Source organism: Bos mutus, chromosome 22, assembly GCF_027580195.1.
Source record: "Bos mutus isolate GX-2022 chromosome 22, NWIPB_WYAK_1.1, whole genome shotgun sequence".
Taxonomy (NCBI): domain Eukaryota; kingdom Metazoa; phylum Chordata; class Mammalia; order Artiodactyla; family Bovidae; genus Bos; species Bos mutus.
This window is the reverse complement of record NC_091638.1, coordinates 62,580,500-62,603,785: the sequence shown is the minus strand read 5'-3', so window position 1 is coordinate 62,603,785 and position 23,286 is coordinate 62,580,500. Positions and strand designations below refer to the sequence as shown.

At 63.4% G+C, this 23,286-nt stretch overlaps 1 protein-coding gene across 1 annotated transcript; it reads right to left on the bottom strand.

The window, feature by feature from the left end:
• Positions 1-1,790: 1,790 nt before the first annotated feature.
• On the bottom strand, positions 1,791-21,363 carry CD81 (CD81 molecule). Its single transcript, XM_070360024.1, has 8 exons — positions 21,057-21,363; positions 8,073-8,187; positions 4,647-4,744; positions 3,812-3,886; positions 3,430-3,534; positions 2,995-3,096; positions 2,525-2,611; positions 1,791-2,376 (listed from the first exon to the last, which is right to left on the bottom strand). The coding sequence occupies exons 1-8, from the start codon at positions 21,120-21,122 to the stop codon at positions 2,314-2,316; spliced, it is 711 nt and encodes a 236-aa protein (XP_070216125.1). The 5' UTR covers positions 21,123-21,363; the 3' UTR covers positions 1,791-2,313.
• Positions 21,364-23,286: the final 1,923 nt, after the last annotated feature.

Here is a 23,286-nt window from a genome sequence, read left to right as displayed (position 1 = left end):
ATACTGGTGTGGGTAGCCCTTCCCTTCTCCATGGTGTCTTCCCAACCCAGGGATTGAACCCAGGTCTCCTGCATTGCAGGCGGAGTCTTTACCAGCTGACCCACCGGGGAAGCACCCACTGAAGCTCAGCGCAGATTCTCGTCCCCCCTAGTGGACGGCCAGAGCGAGCCCCCTCGGCCAGGGCCGCACCCAGGAATCCAGGGTTCAGGCCGTGCTGCTGCCCAGCCCAGGAACCCAGAGAGGAAACAGGGCCCACTTTACTGTGCAACCTTGGGACACATCTTATGGCATCTGATCCCATCACTTCATGGCACAAAGATGGGGAAACAGTGACAGACTGTGTTTTTGAGGGCTTCAAAATCACTGCAGATGGTGACTGCAGCCATGAAATTAAGACACTTGTTTCTTGGAAGGAAAGTTATGACCAACCTAGACAGCTTATTAAAAAGCTGAGACATTACTTTGCCAACAAAGGTCCGTCTAGTCAAAGCTGTGGTTTTTCCAGTAGTCATGTATGGATGTGAGAGATGGACGATAAAGAAAACTGAGCACCAAAGAATTGATGCCTTTGAACTGTGGTGTTGGAGAAGACTCTTGAGAGTCCCTTGGACTGCAAGGAGATCCAACCAGTCCATTCTGAAGGAGATCAGTCCTGAATGTTCTTTGGAAGGACTGATGCTGAAGTTGAAACTCCAATACTTTGGCCACCTAATGTGAAGAACTGACTCATTGGAAAAGACCCTGATGCGGGGAAAGACTGAGGGCAGGAGGAGAAGGGGACAACAGAGGATGAGATGGTTGGATGGCATCAGACTCAATAGACATGAGTTTGAGTAAACTCCAGGAGTTGGTGATGGACAGGGAGGCCTGGCGTGCTGCAGTCCATGAGCAGTCCATGAGTCACAAAGAGTCAGACATGACTGAGTGACTGAACTGAACTGGGGACATGTCATCCCTAAAGGTGCCCACACTCAGGGCCTCACCAGGAATGAGGGGGTCCAGCCACCCCAGGCACTAATTCACATCGCAGCTTGAAGAGGGTTTCACAGCACAGGGAGAAGTAAAAAGGAGCAGGTTCCTTGGGCCATCCGTCTCCCAACCCACATACAGAAGCCCTGTGACCCCCAGTGCAGGGCTGGGACCTAGTTTCCAATATTAGCCCCCAAGGTGGCCACTGGGAGCCCTTAACATACAAATTCCAGCCAGGGACTTGGATTCTCAAGAGGTCAGTTTAGTGTACAGACAGGTCAGTACCTGCCTGCAGCTCATGACGACATAACCCAGCATTCCCGGCGGGGGCAGCAGCCTCTGGCTGGGCCTCAGTCCCTGGTGCTGGGCCAGGTTGGGCTCCCCCAGTGAGTGGCTGAGGGCTTCACCTACAGCCCCTGGAAGATGGGGCCACCCAGCACCTTTACAGGAGATTACAACCAGCTAGACAGGAAGAGAAGAGGCCCTAGGGAGGGAGCAGTGTGTGCATCGTCTACGGAGCTGACCGTCAAGAGGAAGGGGAGTCTTGCAGGGCCCTCATATCCTGTACCAAGTGTTTTGGGTCGTCCTGCGCACCCCTCGTAGGCCCCCCCGGGCAGCAGTGCCATGGAGCGGGGACGGGAGTGAGGGCCAGGTGAAGGCTGCTGCTGGCGACACGAGGCCCAAGAAAGGGGCCCCACCGGCACCCACCAACAGGGTCCAGAGAGCTGAGCACCACCCGTGCCAGGTTCCTCGGCTCCTCAGGCTGCCCTCCGGATCTCAGAGGCCACGGGCACACGGAGGGGCCAGACTGTGTTAGCATGCCTGGTTTTTCCTTCTTTATTGAATGACTTTTCAAGATGTAATTACAATTGAAGGTGACGCGTTAGAAAGGAGAGGTGCGCGTTGAAGGCATAAGGCTGCTCGTAGACCCGGCTCCAGAGACAGGTGGCCGGAAAGGAACAAGGATTAAAAAAAGGCTGAGCGTGTGTGTCGCTCATGGGGACGGGCGCGTGGGTGCAGCTCGGCTGGATGGCCCTTGGTGGCCCCCAGGAGAGGCCTGGCTGAGCAAGCAGAGCCCCCAAGCAGCAGAGGGGGCCCTGCCCTGCAGTCCCCACGGCCCACTCACACGCCCCTACAGGTGACGTCAGCCCCAAAAGGACAATTAACAGGGAGCTTCAGGACATGAACAAAACCTCAAAAGTAAAAAAGCTGATAAGTGTAGCAGTGGTACCAGGAGGTTATATACACAGGTGGCGGCGGCCCCTTCTTGGAAGTGTCTGGATCACTCCGGGGGGCGCTGCCGGGGTCCCTGAGGCCCTCCCTGAGGCCTCAGCGGCTGCAGCCTCAGTACACCGAGCTGTTCCGAATGCCACAGCAGAGCACCATGCTCAGGATCATCTCGAAGATCTGCAGGGAGGGGGCGGGCGGGTGGTCAGCTCCCGGAGATTGTGGGAGGGGGTGGAGACCCCCGGGGGGTCAGGGGCAGGTCCGTCAGCTCTCGGAGACCCCGGTGTTGGGGTGGGGTCCCCAAGCAGAGCCAGTGTGCCCCACTCACCATGATCACAGCGACCACGATGGCCGCGATGCCAATGAGGTACAGTTTTCCCGAGAAGAGCTCGTCAATCTTCCCATGGCAGTCCTCCTGCAGGGGCGGCCAGAGGGCAATCAGAGGCGCCCATCCTCCGACCCCACAGGGCAGCAGCCCGGGGCCCCATGGAGGGGCACAGCCCCGCCCCCAGGGCCCCCCAAAAGAGGTGTGAATGGCGTCTGGTCTCTGCCTGGTGTGAACAGCAAGCATGCCAAAGGCACCCTCCCGTGCTCAGAGACCACGAGGCACCGTCAGGACAGGGCTGGCCCGGGAGGCCAGGGCACCCTGTACGCGGGGCTCAGAAGTGACCACGGTCCCCAGGCAGAGCAGCTCCAACTCCAGCCACCGCACGGCCCAGCATGACCATGGCCTGAGGGAGCCCCGGCCACCACCCATGACCCAAGGGGCAGCAGCCAAACGGGGGAATCATCACGTACCTTGAACAAATTAGTGATGACGTTGCCGCTGGAGGGACACAGGCTGTTCTTGAGCACAGAGGTGGTCAGTGTCATCAGCGTGTTGGAACCACAGCAGTTAAGCTGCAGGGATGGAGGGCGCCCGCCGTCAGCCCTGGGCACATGTCCCATGGGCTGCAGAGGCCCCAGGAGCCTCCCTGGCCCGGAAGCTGGGGGCTTGGGGCAGTCCCCTCCTGGGGGAGAACCACGCTGAGCGGCCCACTCCTTCTCACCCTTCCACTTAGCTGTGCTGGCCCACCCAGTTCCTGCCGGGGACCCCCCAGAAGACCCCAGGTTCCCAAGAGTGGGGCTGCCAGGCCCCAGTGCCCCTCCCGCTCCTGGCTGAGGTCACACCGAGAGGACAAAGCCTCCGGCCCCGGCCTCTCCCTCCGTGCCCCGGCCCCGGCCCTGCCGCACCGTCTCGTGGAAGGTCTTCACCACGGCCTTGGCGTTGTTGGCGTCGTCGTCCACGATGGCCTGCTGCAAGGCCTGGTCATAGAACTGCTTCACATCCTTGGCGATCTGGGGAAGGAGGTGCTCACAGCGCAGGGTGACTGTCCCCCCCCAAGACGTGCCTTCACCTGGCTCCCTTGGAAGGTCAGAACGGACCTGCCCGCCCGGAGCTGGGAGGTGGCTCTGCCTTTCACTCGGCCACCATGCCCCCTCCTCCAGGAAGCCCTCTGTGGCTTCCTACCTGAAGAGCCCGCCCAGAGAAGCGCCCACAGGCCAAGCCCTCCCCACAGCCTGAGCCCCTGCCCTCCCCACCAGCACCCCTGCCCTCCACCTGGACATGGCTCACCTGGTCCTTGTTGACAAAACCCCAGATGCCGGCGGCCACCTCACAGGCAAAGAGGATCACCAGGCAGGTGAAGAACTGGGGAGGGGAAGGGCGGGCAGAGAGGAGGTCAGAACAGGCCAGAGAGGGCCCAGGGCTCCCCGAGGCCGGCAGGGGCTCGCCTGCCACAGACGACGAGCACCCCAGGGGCCCACGGGCGCGTGTGGGGCGCTCGGCAGTATCCACCCGCCCCAGCCCTGATGGGGGATGAACAGTGTGAAGCAGCGTCTAGGACTCGGGCTGGCAGTTACCTGCCACCCTTCTCATCAGCCCCGAGAGACTGGGCTCTGGAGGACAGGGTGGCTGGGTGGGGGGAGGGCAAGGCTGGCTCTGGGCAGGTGGGAGGGGACAGGGAGCAAAGCCTGTGGGAAGCGGGGTGGGAGTCACTGTGGTGCACCCGGGACCCCCCCACGGAGACACAGGCGCAGACTCCCCAGCCCACGCCACCCAGACGCCAGGCCCTGGGCAGCACGGCCAGGCCTCTGCTTCCCGTGGATGGGTGACTTCCCAGGGATACCTGAGGCCACACCTGGGCAGGGACTCACCCTTTTCTATATCTGTGGCTCGTTTTAACAAAGAAGAGAGAGAAAAACAACTTGGACTTATAACCAGGAACTAGACAAAAAACTCGATATAGCAGCAGTCTGCCATGGTGGGGTCTGAGAACAAACTGGGGCAACCAGAGAGCTGGCACTTGAGGGAGGTTCGCAGGGCCGGGCTGGCACCGAACTCCTGGTTCTGCCCCCTGGCCCACCCTGCAGCCCTCCCCCCCGACCCCATACCCAGCCCAGGACCTTACCGTGCCCAGCAGGCACTGGGACTCCTGGATGGCCCCGTAGCAGCCCAGGAACCCAACGAACATCATCACAGCACCCACGGCGATAAGGATGTAGATGCCTGCAGTGGAGAGAGGTCACACCCTCAGCAGCCCAATGTCCCAGCACCCCCAACCCCCAGAAGCCCTCCTCCCTGCGCTGGGCACGCACACCACTGCCCAGGGCTCAGGAGGGCCCACCAGGTGCTGGCGCCCACCCTGCTGGGAGGAGGTCAGATGCCAAGTAGCTTGGAGAGGAGCCTCGAGGGGGAAGCAGCCTGGCAGGGCCGTGTGGGCACCTCTGTGGGCCTCAGTTTCCTCCTCTGTGACGTACAGGGAGTCAGGCATCACCGGGGCCAGGACTGAACGGCCAGTGGTGAGTGTTCGGGGGTCTCCACCTGACCCCGCCACCTGTGCGCACTGACCCCTGAGAGCCTCCGGGACTCGGTGGGCCTTGGAGAGCCACCCGCATCTCGGTGCCAAGGGCCCAGCTGCTGGCCTGGGAGGCGGAGTGGAGCCCGGGGTCTGCTGGCCCCAGCTCACTTGAGGGTGACACACAGGGTCAGTCTGTCCTCCTGGCCTGTCCAGCACTCACTGCTGGCCATGCGGCCCTTCCCTGAGTCTGCAGCCCACCCAGAAGGGGCCCTTGCCCCTTGAAACGCTGACCACGTCTCTCCAAGGACTTCCCACAACCCTAGTCCTTCCAGCAAACCTGGGCCCACCCTCCAGTTGCCATGGTTACGCAGCAGGCGAAGCTAGGGCAGAGCTAGGACACCAGGTCCCAGGGCTTTGGTGCCAAGGGCCCGCTGGCCCTGCCTGGCCGTCTCTGGAGAAGAAGTCTGGGAATTGGGACCCATTGGCAGGCTCAGAAGAAGCCTGGGGCCCTCTCTGGGCCAGACAGAGCCTTTGGGCGACCGTGAGTGGGCCTGGCTGAGGGTAAGCCCTGGGGGCTCCTCACTTGGACATGGCCAGGTTCCAAGACTCCCGTCCCCACATTCCTCCCTGAGGTTCAGCGGGACGGCCCAGGGCACCACGGAGGGGCGTCCTGGCAGGTGCTGGCTCCCAGCACCCCCAGCCCGCCCCACGGGGCAGCCTTCCTGCTGCAGCAGGCTCTGGCTCTGACCTGTGAGGCTGGGGACCCTCCCAGGCCCTGCAGCATGGCCCGGGTGCTGCTTAAGTCCCGCTAACCACCCCCTACTTCCTGGCAGTGGACACAGAGCTCACGTCAGGGCCCACGTCTGTCCCCACCGCCCTGGCAAGCCTCGTCTGCGTCGGACGTCTGCATCCTTCTGCCAGCCAGGGGGTTCCGAAGGCTGGCCCCGGGTGGGCAGGGACGCTGCGGCCAGAGGGGCTCTGAGAGGCGCCCACCCCTGGTGGCATGGTGGCACAACAGAAGCCTGAGTCCAGGGGCTGGTACCCGGCCTGCCAGGTGGTCCAGCCCTCCTTCACTCCTTCCCTGAGGGGAGCCCTCAGGCCCAGCGGCGGCATGTTGTGGCACAGGCTGGAGGGGCACCCGCAACGCTAGCCATGCCCCCACAAGCCTCCCTATGGGACCCTTCCCATCACGGCCTGGGCCCGGCCCCCAGCCTCCAGTCTTCTACCAAGGTCTCCCCAGACCCCCGGGCGTCTGCCCGGAATGTGTCTCCAGGGGGCCGCGCGGGGCCACCCAGGTCTGCAGCCCACTGCCACCCTTGCCCTGTCCAGGCTGAGGCAGGCGGGCTTCAGCTCTTCTCCCAGCTGCCAGGCCACACGCTGGGCTGAGAGGAGGAGCCAGCCAAGCCACGAGGACAGGGATCCCCTTCCCAAACGGTGCGCCCTGGGGAGCCCACACCCCCTGCACCAAGAGCTCGGAGAGGGGGACGCGGACAGAAGACCGGGACCACGCAGGGGCAGGCCCTGGGCAGGGGGAGGAAAGGCCTGGGAGGAGCCCCAGGGAGAAACTCCTCTCGAGCGTCCAGAGGACACCCTTGCATCCTCAGACGTGTGGGCAAGGCTGGCTGCTTTGCTCTGAGGGTGCTTGGCGTGGGGACAGCAGGGGCCGGGTCACGGTTCCCCTGTGCACTCTTGGGGTGTGCACACCCATGCTCTCCGCCTGAGACTCAGACCTGAGGGGGCCCCCGCAGCCTGGGGGGTGGGGAGCCTAGGACCCTGCAGACAAGAGCTGGGGACCCTCCCTGGAGGGCTGGCCCCGGGACCACCCCCAGACCACAGGCTCCAGCCCTCCTGGGGCTGGCCCAAAGAGGACCCCCCACGACTTGGGGTGGCCGAGCGGGATGGTGCGTGTGGGCCACCCCAGCCCAGCATCCACGCGTGCATCTTGAGTGGGGCCCCCACGAGCGGGGAGGACTGGGCCCCCCACGAGCGGGGAGGACTGGGACCCCCACGCAGCGGGGAGGACTGGGACCCCCACGCAGCGGGGAGGACTGGGCCCCCCACGAGCAGGGAGGACTGGGCCCCCCCCGAGCGGGGAGGACTGGGACCCCCACGCAGCGGGGAGGACTGGGACCCCTTGCAGGGTCCACCCAGGATGGCAGGTGGTCGCGCGCCACGTGAGCCCCGCAGGCTTCCGGCCTGCTGCTCTGCCTGTGGGGCCGAGCGGGGCCCGCCCAGGGGCCAGTCCTTTAAAGGACAGAAATGACTCCGCACACCCTCCCTGAGCTCCCTGGGAGCCAGGCCCATCTTAGGGGGGCAGGGCCAGAAGGAGGGGCACTGCTGAGCATGCGGAGGCACCCCCCCCATCCTCCAGAACCCCTGCTCCCGGAGGCCCCAACCCCACACCCAGCCTGACAGATGCCCTGAAGGGCCGCGGCCTAATAAGGCAGCCAGTGTGGCCGAGGGGCCCCAGGCAGCCCAGGCATCCAGCTCCACCCCGCCCAGGAGCCTCCCTGAAAGGCCCACGGCCTGACACAGCGCCCCCGCCCCCACCCGCTGCCCGCTCCCACCCTGGCTCCCCCCCGCCGCCCCCACCCGCTGCCCACTCCCGCCCTGGCTCCCCCCTGCTGCTCCCACCCGCTTGCTCCTGCCCTGGCTCCCCTCACCCCTAAGGGCGATCTGGTGAGATCCCCACAGGCCCCACACCCCTCCCATCCAGCTTTCCCTGGGAGCACCCTGGCCCAGGCAGGCCCTGGAACAACTGCAGAGGGCGCCCAGGCCCCTCAGCGTCCCCAGGCTGATGCAACCCCCTACAGCGTCCCCAGGCTGATGCAACCCACCCCCGAGCTCTTCCTGGTAGGCCTCCTCCTCCCTGCCCCAGGGAGAAGCAAGGCCCACTCAGTCGCCTCCTCCTGGAAGTGCTCCCTGACTGCCTGTCTGCAGCCTCACTGAGCTTACAATCACACCCCCCAGTGGCCTGTTCCTGCCGGCTCCCAGCCAAGAGCTGCCCAGGTCTGCAACCCATCCCCTATCACTTACCCACATAGAAGGTGTTGGGAGCGGGCCGGTCTCCGAGCTCCAGATACAGGAGGTTGGTGGTCTGTGGGTCATGGCGAAGCCACAGGGCCACGCCCAGTATCACACCTCCTGCCAGCTGGGGAGAGAGCAGGGCACTGGTCACACGCAGCTCAGAGACTGGCCGTGGCGCGCATGGATCTCCCACGCAGCAGCGCAGAGAGGCGGGCCCTGGGCCCTCGCTCTGCAGGGTCAGCACCAAGGGCAGGGCTCACAGGCCTTGGGGTCACAGACTCTGGGCTCAGAGGCCCTGGGGTCACAGGCCCGGGGCTCACAGACTCTGGGCTCACAGGCCCTGGGGTCTGGGCTGCCCACTGCCTCGTGTCTGCTTTGCCCCCTTGGTTTTCCAGATGCCCCAGGCGGGCTTTGGTACGGAGAACTGGGGGCTCATCCACACCCTCCCACCAAGCACCACCGGAGACTGCGGGACAGGCTGTCGGATGAGACTCAGACACCTGGTTATTCACAAGCACTTCTTTAGTATCGAGCGTGCCCCAAACGCTCCCGGAACACACTCACGCCAGAAAAGCACTCGCCGTTCACCTGGAGCGGAAGTGTAACTGACACCCTGTATTTCACTTGCTAAATCTGGCCAGAGGCCACACGGGAGCCTGCGACCTGGGGAAGGCCGAGCCCTCCTCCGAGGGGGTGGCACTGCCCTGAGCTGGCTCATCCGGGAACTCCAAGGAGTGAATGCCAAGTCTCTGGTGCCAGGACACGGTGAGGGGTGGCAATCTGATGCCACCGGGCCCTGGCAGGGCTGGCAGTCGCCGTCTGAGAGAGGGAGACTGCTGGGAGGAAGAAGCTTGCTGTGCCCCTCCCAGACAGCCGGCAGTGAGACCGCCCTGAGAGCGGGCAGGAAAGGGGGCTCCTCGCAGAGCCTGGCATGGGGGTGGGGGCTTCCGGCTGACTCACCCCCAGAGGTCGGTGGCTCAGGGGTAGGCAGGGTCTGCCCTTGAGGGCGCATCCAGGCCAGGCTCACGTCTGAGCATCCGACCCGGCCAGGCAAGCACCCCCGGGCTCCCCCACCAGCGAGGCAGTGACTGTTTTTGGAGCTAGGAACGTCAGCTCCTACACAGACCATTGGCTCTGTGTCCAAAGAGGAAGAGAAACCAAAACACGGGCCCCAAGAAAACCACCTGGGCGGCCCGATGCTGGCCCCCGAGCGAGGCCCAAAGTCACCAGTGGGGGCCACGCTCAGCGGAGCAAGAGAGATTCGAGGCTCCGGCCCCATGGGCTGCCCCCAGGAAAGCCCCAAGCACCCCCAGGGATCTCCAGGCAGGGGACACGGGGCACTGCTGGGGCGGGAGGCTCGCAGCCCTACCCAGACCCTCCCACAATGGGCTGGCTCCATGCACGATAAGGCGGGGACCGTTGGGGACCGTTGGTGCCTGGCAGCAGCCGGGCTGCCCCTGCCAGGGGAGGCTGCTGGCACCCCTCCCTGGAGCAGGTGACACCCTCCAAACCCCTGCCCCAGGATGGAGGCGCTCCCTGCCCCCCAACACTTCCCAACCGAGGGCAGCACGTGGGACCAGCAGGGTCCTTCCCAGGGCACCCAGGCCCTGCGCACCCCGCGAAGGGCAGTGCCCCAGCCGCAGGCATCCTGAGGCTGCCCCAGGTGCCCGTCACACCCGCGAGAGGGCAGGAGGGCCTGGGGGACGAGAGTAGGGGAGGTGGGGGGTGGTGGGTGAGGCGGGCGGCTCCAGAGGGAGTCCCGGCTCCTGGCTCAGCCGGCTGCCATCTGCGCCTCCAGGGAAGGCGGTGGTGAGGCTGAGGGTTGCCGTGGTAACTCTGGCTGGAAACTGCCACTTATTCTGTTTGGAAACTGTGGTCCAGAGAGCGCTCTGTGAGAGTCCGGGACAAGCGGGCAGGGCGGGGAGCCTCACCCGGGCCTCCCTCTGTGGCCCCAGAGGCTGGGCCCCAACCCCGACCTGGCCCTGGTGTCCCCACTGCAAGGGGCGACGGACACGGAGGGGCCCCTCCCGCCCCTGGCTGTGCTGGGACCACCCATCTTCCCCTGCAGCCCCTCACCCCAGGGTCCCAGGGCACAGGCCCATGTGGGGCGCCTGGTCCTAACGGAAGCAGTGAGGGTCACGCCTGCCCCACCCCCAGACGCTGAGGCAGGGGGACCGAGAGGCAGGCAGAGCCCCCACCTCTCCCACCTCGGGAAGAGCTTCCCAGCACAAACCTCAGGATGTGCAGGGGGGCTGCGGTCTCCAGACTTCCCTGTGCTCCCCCACCCTCCAGAGGGGTGGACAGGGAAGCCCGTCCTGCCTACAGGGCAGGGGGCAGCCTGGTGCTAGAGTGCCCCCTCCTCGGCCATGCCAGGCCCCACACACGCCCGCTCGGGTGGGCCTGGGGAAGGCAATGGGCAGTGACCAGCCCAGTCCGGGGGGCGGTGAGCACTCACCTACGGTCACCTACAGAGGACGGGCAAAGCAGCACTGCGACCCCCAACCCCACCCCAGGAGGGCAGGGCGGGGGACCCAGAAAACCCCCAAGTCTGAAAGAAGCCTGCTCTTCAAAGACTAGCACGGACTGGCGCTGGCAAATGGCAACAAGGACCCGGATCCAACAGGTATCAAGAACTTTCAAAACTCAGCAAGAACACAAATAACCCTATTTTTAAAAAACAGGCCAAGAAACCTCACGAAAACCTAAGCCTGAACAGACACTTCACCGCAGAAGAAACACGCGCAGCAAATAAACACACGGAAAGATGCCTGACGTCACCGGCCCCAGGGGAGATGCAAACGAAACCACAGTGAGACGGAGACCAGACCAGGTGCCGGCGAGGGCCCCAGGGACAGAGCTCCAGCCCCCAGGATGCTCCCCCCGCAGGCCTGTGCCATCCCCTGCACCCCCAGGTACTGCCTGAAGTGGGGGTGGACATCATGCCCACACACATGTGCTTTCCCGGTAAGCCCCCAAACCGGGGACAACCCACCTTCTGATTCCCTTCGTATAAAAGGTAAAAGAGGGACTTCCCTGGCGGTCCGGGGGTTAGGACTCCATGCTTGCAGAGGACACAGGTTCAATCCCTGGTCAGGGAACTAAGGGTCCAAAAACTCTTTACAAACTTAAGACATGCAGACATGGGCAGCAGTGGCAGGCTAGTGACTGCCTGGAGCAGGGAGGTGGTGCCCTGGGGGCAGGCCCTGGGGCTCTGCTGGGGTGAGCGCTGTGCACACCCTCCTGGTGGCGGGCTCAGTGTCCACAGGGGCCTCCCACATCAAAACCTACCAGGTCCTGTGAAACTGAAAGTGTCAGTCGCTCAGTTGTGTCCGACTCTTTTGCAACCCCAAGGACTGCGGCCCGCCAGACTCCTCTGTCCACGGGATTCTCCAGGCAAGAAGACTGGAGTGGGTTGCAATGCCCTCCTGCAGGGGATCTTCCTGTCCCAAGGACCAAACCAACATCTCCTGCATCGGCAGATGGGTCTTCACCACTAGCGCCATCTGGGAAGCCCTGTCAGTTCAGTCCAGTCGCTCAGTCGTATGTCAACTCTCTGCAACCCCATGGACCGCAATACACCAAGCTTCCCTGTCCATCACCAACCACAGAGTTTACTCAAACTCATGTCAACTGAGTCAGTGATGCCATCCAACCATCCCATTCTCTGTCGTCCCCTTTTCTGCCTGCCTTCAATTTTTCCCAGCATCAGGCTCTTTTCAAATGAGTCGGCTCTTCACATCAGGTGGCCAAAGTATTGGGAGTTTCAGCTTCAGCATCAGTCCTTCCAATGAATATTCAGGACTGACTTCCTTTAGGATGGACTGGTTGGATCTCCTTGCAGTGCAAGGGACTCTCAAGAGTCTTCTCCAACACCACAGTTCAAAAGCATCAATTCTTCGGCACTCAGCCTTCTTTATGGTCCAACTCTCACATCCATACATGACTACTGGAAAAGCCATAGCTTTGACTAGATGGACCTTTGTTGGCAAAGTAATGTCTCTGCTTTTTGATACACTGTCTTAGGTTGGTCATAACTTTTCTTCCAAGGAGCAAGTGTCCTTTAATTTCATGGCTGCAGTCACCATCTACAGTGATTTCAGAGCCCAAAAAGATAAAGTCTGTCACTGTTTCCATTGTTTCCCCATTTATTTGCCATGAAGTGATGGGACCAGATGCCATGATCTGTTTTCTGAATGTTGAGCTTTAAGCCAACTTTTTCACTCTCCTCTTTCACTTTCATCAAGAGGCTCTTTAGTTCTTCTTTGCTTTCTGCTGTAAGGGTGGTATCATCTGCATATCAGAGGTTATTGATATTTCTGCCGGCAATCTTGATTCCAGCTTGTGCTTCCTCCAGCCCAGCATTTCTCATGATGTGCTCTGCATAGAAGTTAAAGACCCAGTTTCCCCCTCAGTCAGTCTCTTCCATCAGGAAGATTCCATAAGCCTCTTGTCCTTCTCTGTCAGAGTAGGCAGACTGGAACCCACAGTCACAGAAAACTAACCCATCTGATCACATGGACCACAGCCTTGTCTGACTTCAATGGAACTAGGAGCCACGCCATGCAGGACCACCCAAGACGGACGCCTCACAGTGGAGAGTTCTGACAAAACATGGTCCACTGGAGAAGGGAATGCAAACCACTTCAGTGCTCTTGCCTTGAGAACCCCATGAACAGTCTGAAAAGGAGGAAGCCCTATAGTTTGCCAAAGAGAAAATCGTTCAGGAGCCAGTGTAGACCCTGAGCAGGTCGTCAAAACCCAGGGCTGCTGGGACAGAGCACACGTGTACTCTGGACACAAGTTTAGTTTGGTCTTCCTTGGGGGCTGGGTAAAAACGAAAGTGAAAATTTGTCACTAGGTCATCTCCAACTCTTTGTGACCCCACAGACTGTAGCCCACCAGGCTCCTCTGCCCGTGGGATTCTCCAGGCAAGAATACTGGAGTGAGTAAGTGATTCCCTTCTCCAGGGGTTCTTCCCAATCCAAGGATTGAACCTGGGTCTCCTGCACTGAAGACAGATTCTTTACTGTCAGAGCCACCAGGGAAGCCTTTCCTTTTGAAGACATTCTGTTTGCGGCTGCGCTGGGTCTTCACTGCTGCAGGGCCTTTTCTGGTTGCAGGGGAAGCTTCTCATCGCCGTGGCACCAACTCCAGGGCACGGGCTCACCTGCCGCGGCCCACGGCCTTCGTGATTCTGCAGCATGCACGGTCTTCCCGGATCGGGGATCAAACCCACGCACCTCCTGCCCTGGTAGGTGGCTTCTTCACCACCGAGCCACCAGGGCAGCCCCCAGGTTGTCCATCTTAAATGTGCGGTTGACGCTGTGTCACACAAAGCTGTTTAAAAGCCCCCACACCCAGATCCCTGTCTACTGGACTTCCAAGCAGCAAGTCCTGAAGGATCCCAGCTGCCTTCTTCACCGAGGTCAGGACCCCAGGCTTCCAGTGACCAGCAGGAAGCATCTGGAAATGTTGAAATCTTGTCCACAGAACTGAGGTTTAACATCAAACAAGGGACTGGATAACTAAGGATACGCCCGCTACAAAACAGAGTCCGGTGTTAACGGAAAGCATGCCGTCCTGGCATTGCATGGGAACCGGGACCTCCGGCTACTGGTCACCTTGGACCCCTGGGCGTCTTCCTGCCTCCAGTGTCCTCACGTGCACACTGAGGAATTCACGGTGCACACGTGGACACGGGCAGAGCACGCGGATGACGCCGCTGTGTACGGAGCGCGCCCGACAGCGCTGGCGACTGCTGGGACGGCCATCGGGAGCATCGGGCAGGCTGGTCCCCGGTGGGGTCTGCACGGCTTCCTCTCCCCTCTCCCCTCTCCCTCTGGGGATCCCAGAGCGCCGGCCTGTCGGAAGGGCTGCTGCCAGCTGCTCTTGCACCCAAGACGCTCCTGCTGGGGGCGAGGCTGGGCAGCAGCTCAGGAAGGGGCTGGCTGACCCGCTGCTGGGATGACCAGGGAGCTCCACACCGGGGAACGGCACGGGCTGTTTGCAGTGCTTTGAAGGCTCACTTTCTGTTTCTCTCTTCTTCCCTCCTTTCCCAGAATTAATAAATAAAAGCGTCAGCTAGGAAGAGGGGGTGGGGAGCTGCCAAGTACACTGGGTTCCCGCCCGGCCAGTCTGCGTTTCCAAGCAGCAGCTGAAACGGAGAAGGAGCGGGCGTCTCCCTGCTTCCCTCTCAGCTGAGCCTGCTGCCCCCCACCAACCCCGCCAGGCCTCGGGCACCTCCCCACCCCCAACCCTGCCGCATGGTTGCCCCAAGTGCTGCCCACACGCTCCAGGAGTGACAGGACATCCGTGTACCCCGTGCCCCTTTAATCGGCGGCCAAGCCCCAGCAGCCCCCAGGCGCTCGTGCCCTCATCGTGCCCTCAGCCCAGCGCTGTCAGGGAGGACGGCGCTCTGACCCAGGGAGTGCCCACACGGCTTGGCACCCGAGAGGTCCTGGGGCCTGGAGACCCGCCCAGGAGCACAGTGAAGGCCACAGGAAGGGAGCGAGGCAGGAAGTGCCCCTGCAGACCCTGGGACAATTCAGAGGGCAGAGGTGCAGCCCAGATGCTGCTAATGGGCGTGGAGGGTCAGGAGGGCCAGAGGGCACCCCGCTCAGGTGGGGCCGGGACGCGGCCCCACAGGCTGAGCCTCCACCTCCACCCGCCACAAGGACAGACACGGTGACACGGGGCCTGACTGCCCTCCCGGAGTCCTGCCGTGCCCTCTGGGAGCAGGGCCGCCCAGCTCAGGGCAGGAAGGAAGGAAGGACAGAGGAGCAGGACCCTCGGCTCAGCCAGGAAGCGGAAACCCCTCTCCAGCCCCTCGACCTCAGGAAGCCGCCTGGCCCGGCCTCTAAAAATAGGCGTGGGGGTGGGGAAGGACTCGGGCCCCAGGGCCCCACCAGCAGGGGATCCCAGAGCGCCCTCCTGCCGGGAGGTGAACACAGGCCCCCCGCCGCCTCCCGGGGCCCAGCAGAGCAGGCCTGGTCACTTTCTGGGCCAGTTCCCGAGCCTACCACCCACTGTGGGCAAGGAGCCCAGGAAGTGGCCTGCTCCTCCACCCCAAACCCGGCCCACCAGCTGAAAGAGCCCCTCGTGTGGATGGCCCTTTGCCCCCTCGGCCCCTGTGCGGGGGCGGGGGGCACATGTGGACACTGACCTCCCAAGGCTGAGCTGCAGGGGGCCGCACACGTCAGACAAGGAGGGTCTGGGGGTACTGGGAGCCCACTGCAGAGGGAGAGGGCAGGTGAGTGGGCCCGGGTAGGGGGCAGAGGCAAGCAGAGGGCCCCTGGGGCAGCTCAGGGTGTCTGACCGGCACCTGCTCGCCACAAGCCCGGGCACAGCCACTCGCCCTGGGGGAATGCCACACCACCCTGCTGCCGCCTGGAGCCATGCCGGCCCTGAACCACAGCGGTTGAAGGAAGGGCCCTGGTTTCCAGCCTGCTTCTACCACTTCCTCACGTGGGCCACTTGGAACCTCAGGCTCCTTATCGCCCCAGTGGGCCGCAGATGTGGGCAAGGGGAAGGCGCTGAGGAGTTTCACATGGGCTAGAGCTGATATCTTGGGGACAGAAGGGAAGATTGTCCACCCAGAGAGCGGGCAGCTGAGCCCCTCGGGTGGGGAGCAGAGAGGACCTCGGCTGTGTGTGAGGGAGACACCCCTGTGAGCCCTGAGCAGGCAGGACTGCGGAAGGCGGTTCCCAGGCCCACCGCCCCCTGGTAGCCCCCATGCACCTAAGACCCACACTATCGAGCTCTGGGGCTCAGGTCTCCCAGCACCCAGACTGGAGGCTGGGCAGGCAGGCAGGCAGCCCGGGGTCCTTACTCATGTTCCCCCACCACGATGCCCAGGGCACCTGGTAGCCCCAGAGTCACAGCCTGAGCTGTAGCCAGCAACGGGCTGCAGAGCTGAAGCAAACTCAACAGGCACTGCAGGTGAGGCAGACGGCACGCCAGGCGAGGCAGGGCTCCAGGGCGCTGCTGGACGCTCCCCGAGGGAGAGTTATGGCCCGGGGCGACCTGGGCGTGGGAGTCGCAACAGAAGACTCACTGTGAGGGCAAGGGATGCGGGGGGGCCGCCCGCCCACACCCACCCGCTCCGCATGGGCCTGGCTTCCTGTCCTTCACCTCCCCCACAATCATCACGTCTCCCTGGCAGTTGGGGTGCAGGGAGCAGCACCTTTCTCAAGGTATAAGGGCTACAGCTTCCGTGGAGAGGGGAAGGGGGCCCTGCTCCCCAGGCCTCTGTGGCGACCCGACCCACACCCAGGCTCTGGAGCCCCCTGCCCGAAGCATCCTCACTACGCTTCAGGCTCTTGAGGAGCCCGACGCCACCCCCAGCCCCGGCTCCAAGGTGCCTCCCTGTCCGCGGAGCCCAGCAGGCCTCAAGGCCAGGGAGGGTGGCTGCCCCTCAGCTGGTCGGCCACCCCTGCAGGGCCTCCCCCAGCGTCTGGGCGCCCACCCGGAGGCCCCCGGTGGTCTTGTGGGAATCGGCACCAGCTCTGCTGTAGCGAGGAGGGGCCCAGGCCCCACAGAACAGAGTGTGTGCTGGGGGGCGGGGGGTGGCACCAAAGTCCAGAGGCTCTGGGAGGAAGCCTGCGGGGTCAAACCACATCTGGCGGACAGGTGGAAATGGCCCAGGAGAGACTCTGTTAACCTGTCATAGTCAATCTGCTCCTGCAGGGTGGGCGGTCCTGGCCACCGGCCAGTGCCGCCTCCAAGGTGGAAAATACCCAGGCCTGGCCGCAGCCTGGCCCAGGTCCCAGCGGGGGGACAGGGCCAGGCTCCTGCACCCCCACACCACCCCTAACCGGGGCCCTCTCCAAAACGAGTGCAAACGTGCCGTCGGCCCCTCCCTCGGGCACTGGACTCTAAACCTTATTGACCACGGCCCAGGTTCCCCCGCCACGGCTCTCAGGCACTGGGAAGGAGTGTAGGTAGATTATCTGGGAGGAGGGTGGTTTGGCGCGAGCTTATTTCTGTCTGGCCTTCAAAGCAGTTAGAGATAGGGATCAGGGTGAACTCAAATTTCCGGAGGGAGACTGAGCTGGGGGCCGCGGGTAGCACCCCATGGGGTGGAGCAGAGCCAGCAGGGTCCCGGGCGCCCATGTCTGTACCGCCTGGTGCCCAGACACTCCCCCTGGGCAAGCCTGACCTGGGCACAGACCACAGACTTCCACTTCTTGGCCTGGCCCAGATCGACAGCCGTAGCCCAAAGTTCAGCAGCCAGGTGCCCGGGGTCACCAGGGGAGGCCACCTGCCCCTTTGAAACAAGGCGCAGAAAGTCCCTGCCCCCCAGCAGAGCCCGCCTGGGTCTGGCCCCTCTCCAGGGAAGGAAGGTGACAGAACCGCTAAGTGACAGACAGCCATGTGCCGTCTGGAAGCGACAGCAAAAGGCTGGTGAGCAGGCCTCTAACCAGCCTCGCCCCAGCCTGCCCCGGCCTGCCCCGGCCGCTTCCTCTGGAAGAAGGTGTGAGTGCATGGGGGCAGCGGGTGTCAGGGCAAGGCTGCCGCTGTCCCAGAGGGGAAGCCGTGATCACACCCATTTCACAGATGTGGTTGGCAGGCTCCCACAGCTCGCACACTCTGGGCTGGGCAAGAGTGCAGGGCCGGGAGCCTGCACAGGCCCCGAGCTGCCCCAGCAGCAGGGCCCCTGAGTCCCAGCTGCCCCACCCTGCCAGGGAGCTCCCAGGCTCCCCCACACACACCCCAGCGGGCAGGAGCTCCAGGCCCCGCTCCCCAGCTCGGGCCGGGCCACTCATCCACCAGCCCAGCCACCTCACAGCCCTCAGCCACCTCCACAGGGGCTCGGGGTCTAGTGTGCAGACGTGGGAGAGCCCATGTGTGTGTGGGTGGCGGCGGGGGGGGGGGGGCGCAGGGCCGGTGTGTATGTGTGTGAGAGAGAGCCCGTGTGTGTATGTATGTGTGAAAGCCCGTGTGTGTGTCTGCATGTGTAAGAGCCTGCATGTGTCTGTATGGGTGAGAGCCCGTGTGTGTGTGTGTGTGTGTGTGTGTGAGTGTGAGAGAGCCCATATGTGTGTGTGTGCATGTGAGAGCCTGTGTGTGTGAGCCCGTGTATGTGTGTGAGACCGTATGTGCGTGTGTGTGTGTGAGCCTGTGTGTGTGTGAGAGCCTGTGGGGTGTGTGTGTGTGTGTGTAAGAGCCCGTGTGTGTGTGTAAGCCTGTGTGTGTGTGTGAGAGCCCATGGGGGGTGTGTGTGTGTAAGCCTGTGTGTGTGTGTGTGTGCACGTGAGAGCCTGTGTGTGTGTGAGCCCGTGTGTTTGTGAGAGAGACCGTATGTGTATGTGTATGTGTGAAAGCCCATGTGTGTGTGTGAGCCTGTGTGTGTGTGTGAGAGCCCGTGGGGGGTGTGTGTGTGAGAGCCCATGGGGGGTGTGTGTATGTAAGAGCGTGTGTGTGTGTGTGTGCGCATGTGAGAGCCCGTGTGTGTGAGAGACCATATATGTGTGTATGTGTGAGAGCCCATGTGTGTGTGTGAGCCTGTGTGTGTGTGTGAGAGCCCGTGTGTGTGTCTGCATGTGTAAGAGCCTGCATGTGTCTGTATGGGTGAGAGCCCGTGTGTGTGTGTGTGTGTGTGTGTGTGCGCGCGCGCAAGTGAGAGCCTGTGTATGTCAGCCCGTGTGTGTGTGTGAGCCTGTGTGTGTGTCTGTGTGTGCGCACACGTGTGCGCTGGCATGTAGGGGTGGGCTCCTTCCAGGACCCCATGCCAGCAGGCCTGTGCCGCCGCCTCCCAAGGGGACGGCTTTACTCACTGAAATGAAACTTGCGAAAGTGCCTGGATCCGGATCCAGACACGCAGCCTCCACCTCCCACCTGGCTCGCACCCCAGCCTCCCCACGTCACAGCCTACACCTGCCAAGGAGAGCGGTCTTCCCTACGGCCACCAAGCCCAGCACCCAGCTCCTAAACTAACAGGACCCCCAGTTCAGAAGGGAGGGAGCCAGGACCAGGGCAGCAGGCTCCACCAGGGTCCAGGCCCCGGCCCCACACTCTTGGCTGGGGTTGGGGGTGCAGAGAGGGACTCCCCGCTCCCCACCATGGGTGGGTGGGGCCTCCGTGCCCCTGGAAGCCAACTTGTCAGAGCTCTGAAGGGCAGGCCCGGGGAGGGGACGGGAGGGGAAATAATTCCTCCGGCCTGAATAGAGTGGCCCCGGGGGATGTGTCAGGCCTCCGCCAGGGCTGCCTGGGAAACCTGGGACTTTACCAGAGGCAGCTGGGAGGGGCTGGGGGAGGGGGGAGTCTGCCGGAGACCTCCCAGGCCGCGCGGTGGGAGGGGCTTCTCCGGGAAGCTCGGTCTCCTTCCTTGCCCCCCACCTCCCACCAGGGCCCTCCCAAGCTCTGCTCTCAAGGGAAAAGCTTGAAAGCCGCGGGGAGAGGGGGTCTGGTCGACACCCCTTGCCAAGGCCAAAGCAGGCGATTACTAAATCAACACCAAGGCCAGCCCCTCAGCAAAGGTTGCCAAGGCCCCTGGCCCATCCTGCCAACCTCCCTGCTCCCACCCCCAGGGCAGAGGCTGATGGCCACGGGCCCCCACGGGTGCCCCTGCAGGCAGGATGTGACAGCTCCACTCTAAGTCCAGTCTCCGCCTCCCCACCCCAACACCTCGGTGTCCCGGGACCTGACCCTGGGCCGTCCGGAGGGCAAACAGAGGTCTCCAGGCCCACACAGTTCTCCAGGAGCCATTTTAAAACTTTAGCCTCCCCCTGTCGACTTGGCATTCAGCAGACAGTCCTCGTCCTCCGGGACAAGGGCTGAGCAGCCTGGGGCGGTGGAGAAGCAACGAGGGGCCAGAAAGTGGCCCAGGTCCCTGCCCGGGGACCCCCGAGGGGTGGCAGCGCACAGCTGCCAGAGGGGCTCCTGACGCCCACGCCTGGGGGCCCCCGGGACAGCAAGAAATCTCCACGCCCCTAATTCCAGCACCAACAGGAAATGGAAACAAAAGCCAAAGCTTCACCGGGCACCAGCCAGCAGTTAAGGCTGATCAGGAAACACAACTCAGGCCTGCTGCCCAGAGGCCCCAGGAGACCCTCCAGCACCCCTCAGACGTCTCACCTGTGGGCACCTCTTTCCAAGCCCGGAGCTGGGCATCCACCCCGCCCCAGCACCCTCAGGCTCGGAGTCGCCCAGCTCTCCGGGCCCCCTGCCTGTGCCAGCTTGGAACACCGCTCAGCCCCTCGCCCCTCACAGCCTCTGCAGCGCCCCAGGGCGAGGAGGGGCTGGAATCTACCTCTGGGTGAGGAGGCTCGGCCCCTCAAACTGGGGGCACCACTATGCAGGCACCCCGGCACGCGGGCCACCCGGGTGCAGGGCGCTTCTTGTTTGCGCTTTGCCCGGGCACGGACCCCCAAACCGACCCTCAGGGTGGCCACAGCAAACAGGAGGATGAAACTGAGTTGGGCCCAGAGTGGGATGGACAGTCCCCAAGACTAAGGCAAACTGTAGCGCGCCACCCCACCTCCCCCGCCCGCCCGCCCGCCAGCCACTGCACCGGGCCGGGCCGCCCATCTAGGGGCGGTGGCTCTGATGAGCTCATGGGGGCGGGGTGTCTCAAGCCCCGCCCTCGAGCCCCTCTTTCCCCAAGAAGCAGGGCGGCCCCAGAAACAGCGGTCCGGAGAACTAAGCAGTAGCCGGGCGCTGGGTTCGGGACACGCACCCACCGCACCACCACCATCACCAGCCGGGAACGGACCCCAGGTCCCCGAAGGGCCCGGCCGCGGGGTTCTGGGTCCCGACGCGCAGAGGCCCGAAACCCGTCTTAGAGCCCCCAGACCCGCCGTCGAGGGACGCGGCGGCCCCGGACGACCCCCCACCTTCGCGACTCGCCGGCCTAGGCCCTCCCACCCACCCAGGCTGGGCGCACACAGGTGGCCCCGCAACTTAGCGGCCCGGCTGCGCCCCCTTGGCGGGGCCTAACCGAGCGCGCGGCCCGCCGGGCTCGGGGAACGCCCTCCCACCCCGGTGCAGGCTCACCCAGAAGACGAAATTGAAGACGAAGAGCAGGTATTTGATGCACTTGGTGCAGCCCTCTACCCCCATGGCGGCGCGGGCGGCGGGCGGCCTGCGGGGCGCGTGCCTGTCCTGGGTGTCGGGCGCGGGGCCTGGCGGCCTGGAGAGCGGCTGGGGGCCTGGCGGGCGGCTGGGGTGCGCAGACGGGAGGCGCGGGGCAGGCGCGGACGAGGGGCGCCGAGGAACGCGGACTAGGCGAGCGGGAGGCCTGGCCGGCACGCGCCTGAGTCTTCGCAGCCGCTGCGCGCTCACTCTGAGCTCGGGCGCGCGCCCCGCTCCGGTATTAATAGGGCGCCGAAGCCACGCCCACAGGCTCCGCCCCGAGGCCCCCCCCCCCCCGCCCCTGCTGCCGGAGCGCGGAGTGGACGCAGCCCCAGCCAGCAGCCTGGCCCCCGGGGAAGGGGCGCACGACCCTCCCCCTGTGGCTCACACACTTCGGGGTGTCAAATAGTGCAGTCAGGACGCAGGGGCCTGGGCGCGCAGTGCCAGGCGCCGCATGCATCCCTAGGCTGCGGGCACGCTCGATTCCCCGAGGGGCCGCGCGGGAGGACTGGCCTGCAGCCAGGGAAGACTCACTTCCCCTCCTCCTTCAGGCTCCTGGGGACGATCCTCGAAGGCCCCATGGAGGAGGTGATGCACCGGCCAACAGCTAAACAGTGCGCTTTGTTCACAGCGCTTTCCGGGACAGAAAGCCGGGTCGGGTTGGGAGTGAGGCGGCGGTGGAGGAGGCCCTGGCGTGAAGATCATAGAAGCCGAGTCTAGGTCGCTGAGCCCTTGCCCCATGGAAACGGGGAATCGCTGAGAGCTGGTAGAGGAGTCTGTGCTAGAAAGGTCACAGAGAGAGTGTCCCCCCGGCCAGTGTTGCGTCCAAGAGGTCCAGGCCGCCTCAGGAACATGGGGCGTGTTTCACGCACACCCTGGTGGTGCCATTACCCACAGCCCTGCTGTCTCCTGAGTTCCCTGCTGCCCTCACTGCCTGAGCTAACCAGGGGGCAAAGAGGTGATTCGTCAAGCTTTCTGTCCAGGTGACAGCAAGGGGACAGCAGCTGGAGAGACAGGAGCTCTGCCTCTGCAGTCACCCTGGCACGAGTAACTACTGACCGCTTGAAACATGGCCAGTGCCGCCGCCCGGGACTGACGTGCTGATTTTGCTCATGGTGCAGGGGTTTGCATTTCAGTAGCTGAAGAAGGCCAGTGGCTACTGTGTCGTATCCATCAAGAGGCTCTGCCAGTCCTGTAGCTTTCTCGGTGGTTTATTTAAAAATTTGTTTTGGCTTCACGCTTCTGGAAGAGCCAGGAGCACAGGTGAGGGGTTTGTGCATGTTGAAGGTTATAACCAAAAGAAGTAACGTCTTTGAGGGGTCTGCCTGGATTCTTTTTGCTGACCAGGAGGCAGAACAGGACTTCAGTCTGAAGAGTCGCTCGTACAGGGGGTTTCCCTGGTGGCTCAGATGGTTAAGACTCCGCCTGCAATGTGGGAGATCTGGGTTCGATCCCTGGGTTGGGAAGATCCCCTGGAGAAGGGAACAGCAACCCACTCCAGTATTCTTGCCTGGAGAATTCCATGGACAGAGGAGCCTAGCTGGCTACAGTCCATGGGGTCACAGAGTCGGACACGACTGAGCGACTAACACTTTCACTTTTGTCTGGGTGCCCTGGGCACCCTGTCCTCCCATCCTCTCCCTTCAGTGATGCAGACATTCCCTGCCAACGTTGTGGGCTGTCTCTTCCCTGGGCCTTCTGGGAAGGGGGTGGTGGGGCAGAGAGCCCAAGCTCAGGGAGCCGCAGAACCGTGTGCCTGCGTCCTTGGCCCAGCACCCCGCTTCTTCTGTCCGCTCCTTCAGTCCTGCAGGTGCCAACTATGTGCCAGGCGCTGTGAGCAGCTGGACAGCCAGGACCCCTTCGCTTGAAGACCTCAGGCCCTGGTGAGGGCGACAGATGTCACCCGATGATGGTCATGGCAGTGCTGGGAAGGGACAGTGTTCGGAGGATGCTGGATGGAAAGCCACCGGGGATGGGGGCCACTCCTCCGTGGGTTCCAGGAGAAGTCAGTGACGGAGCCAGCCCTGTGGGGTGCTTTTGTTGTTGAGTCGCTAGGGCTAAATCGTGTCCGACTCTGCAACCCCATGGACGGCAGCACACCAGGCTTCCCAGTCCTGCACTATCTCCCAGAATTTGCTCAAACTCGTGTCCA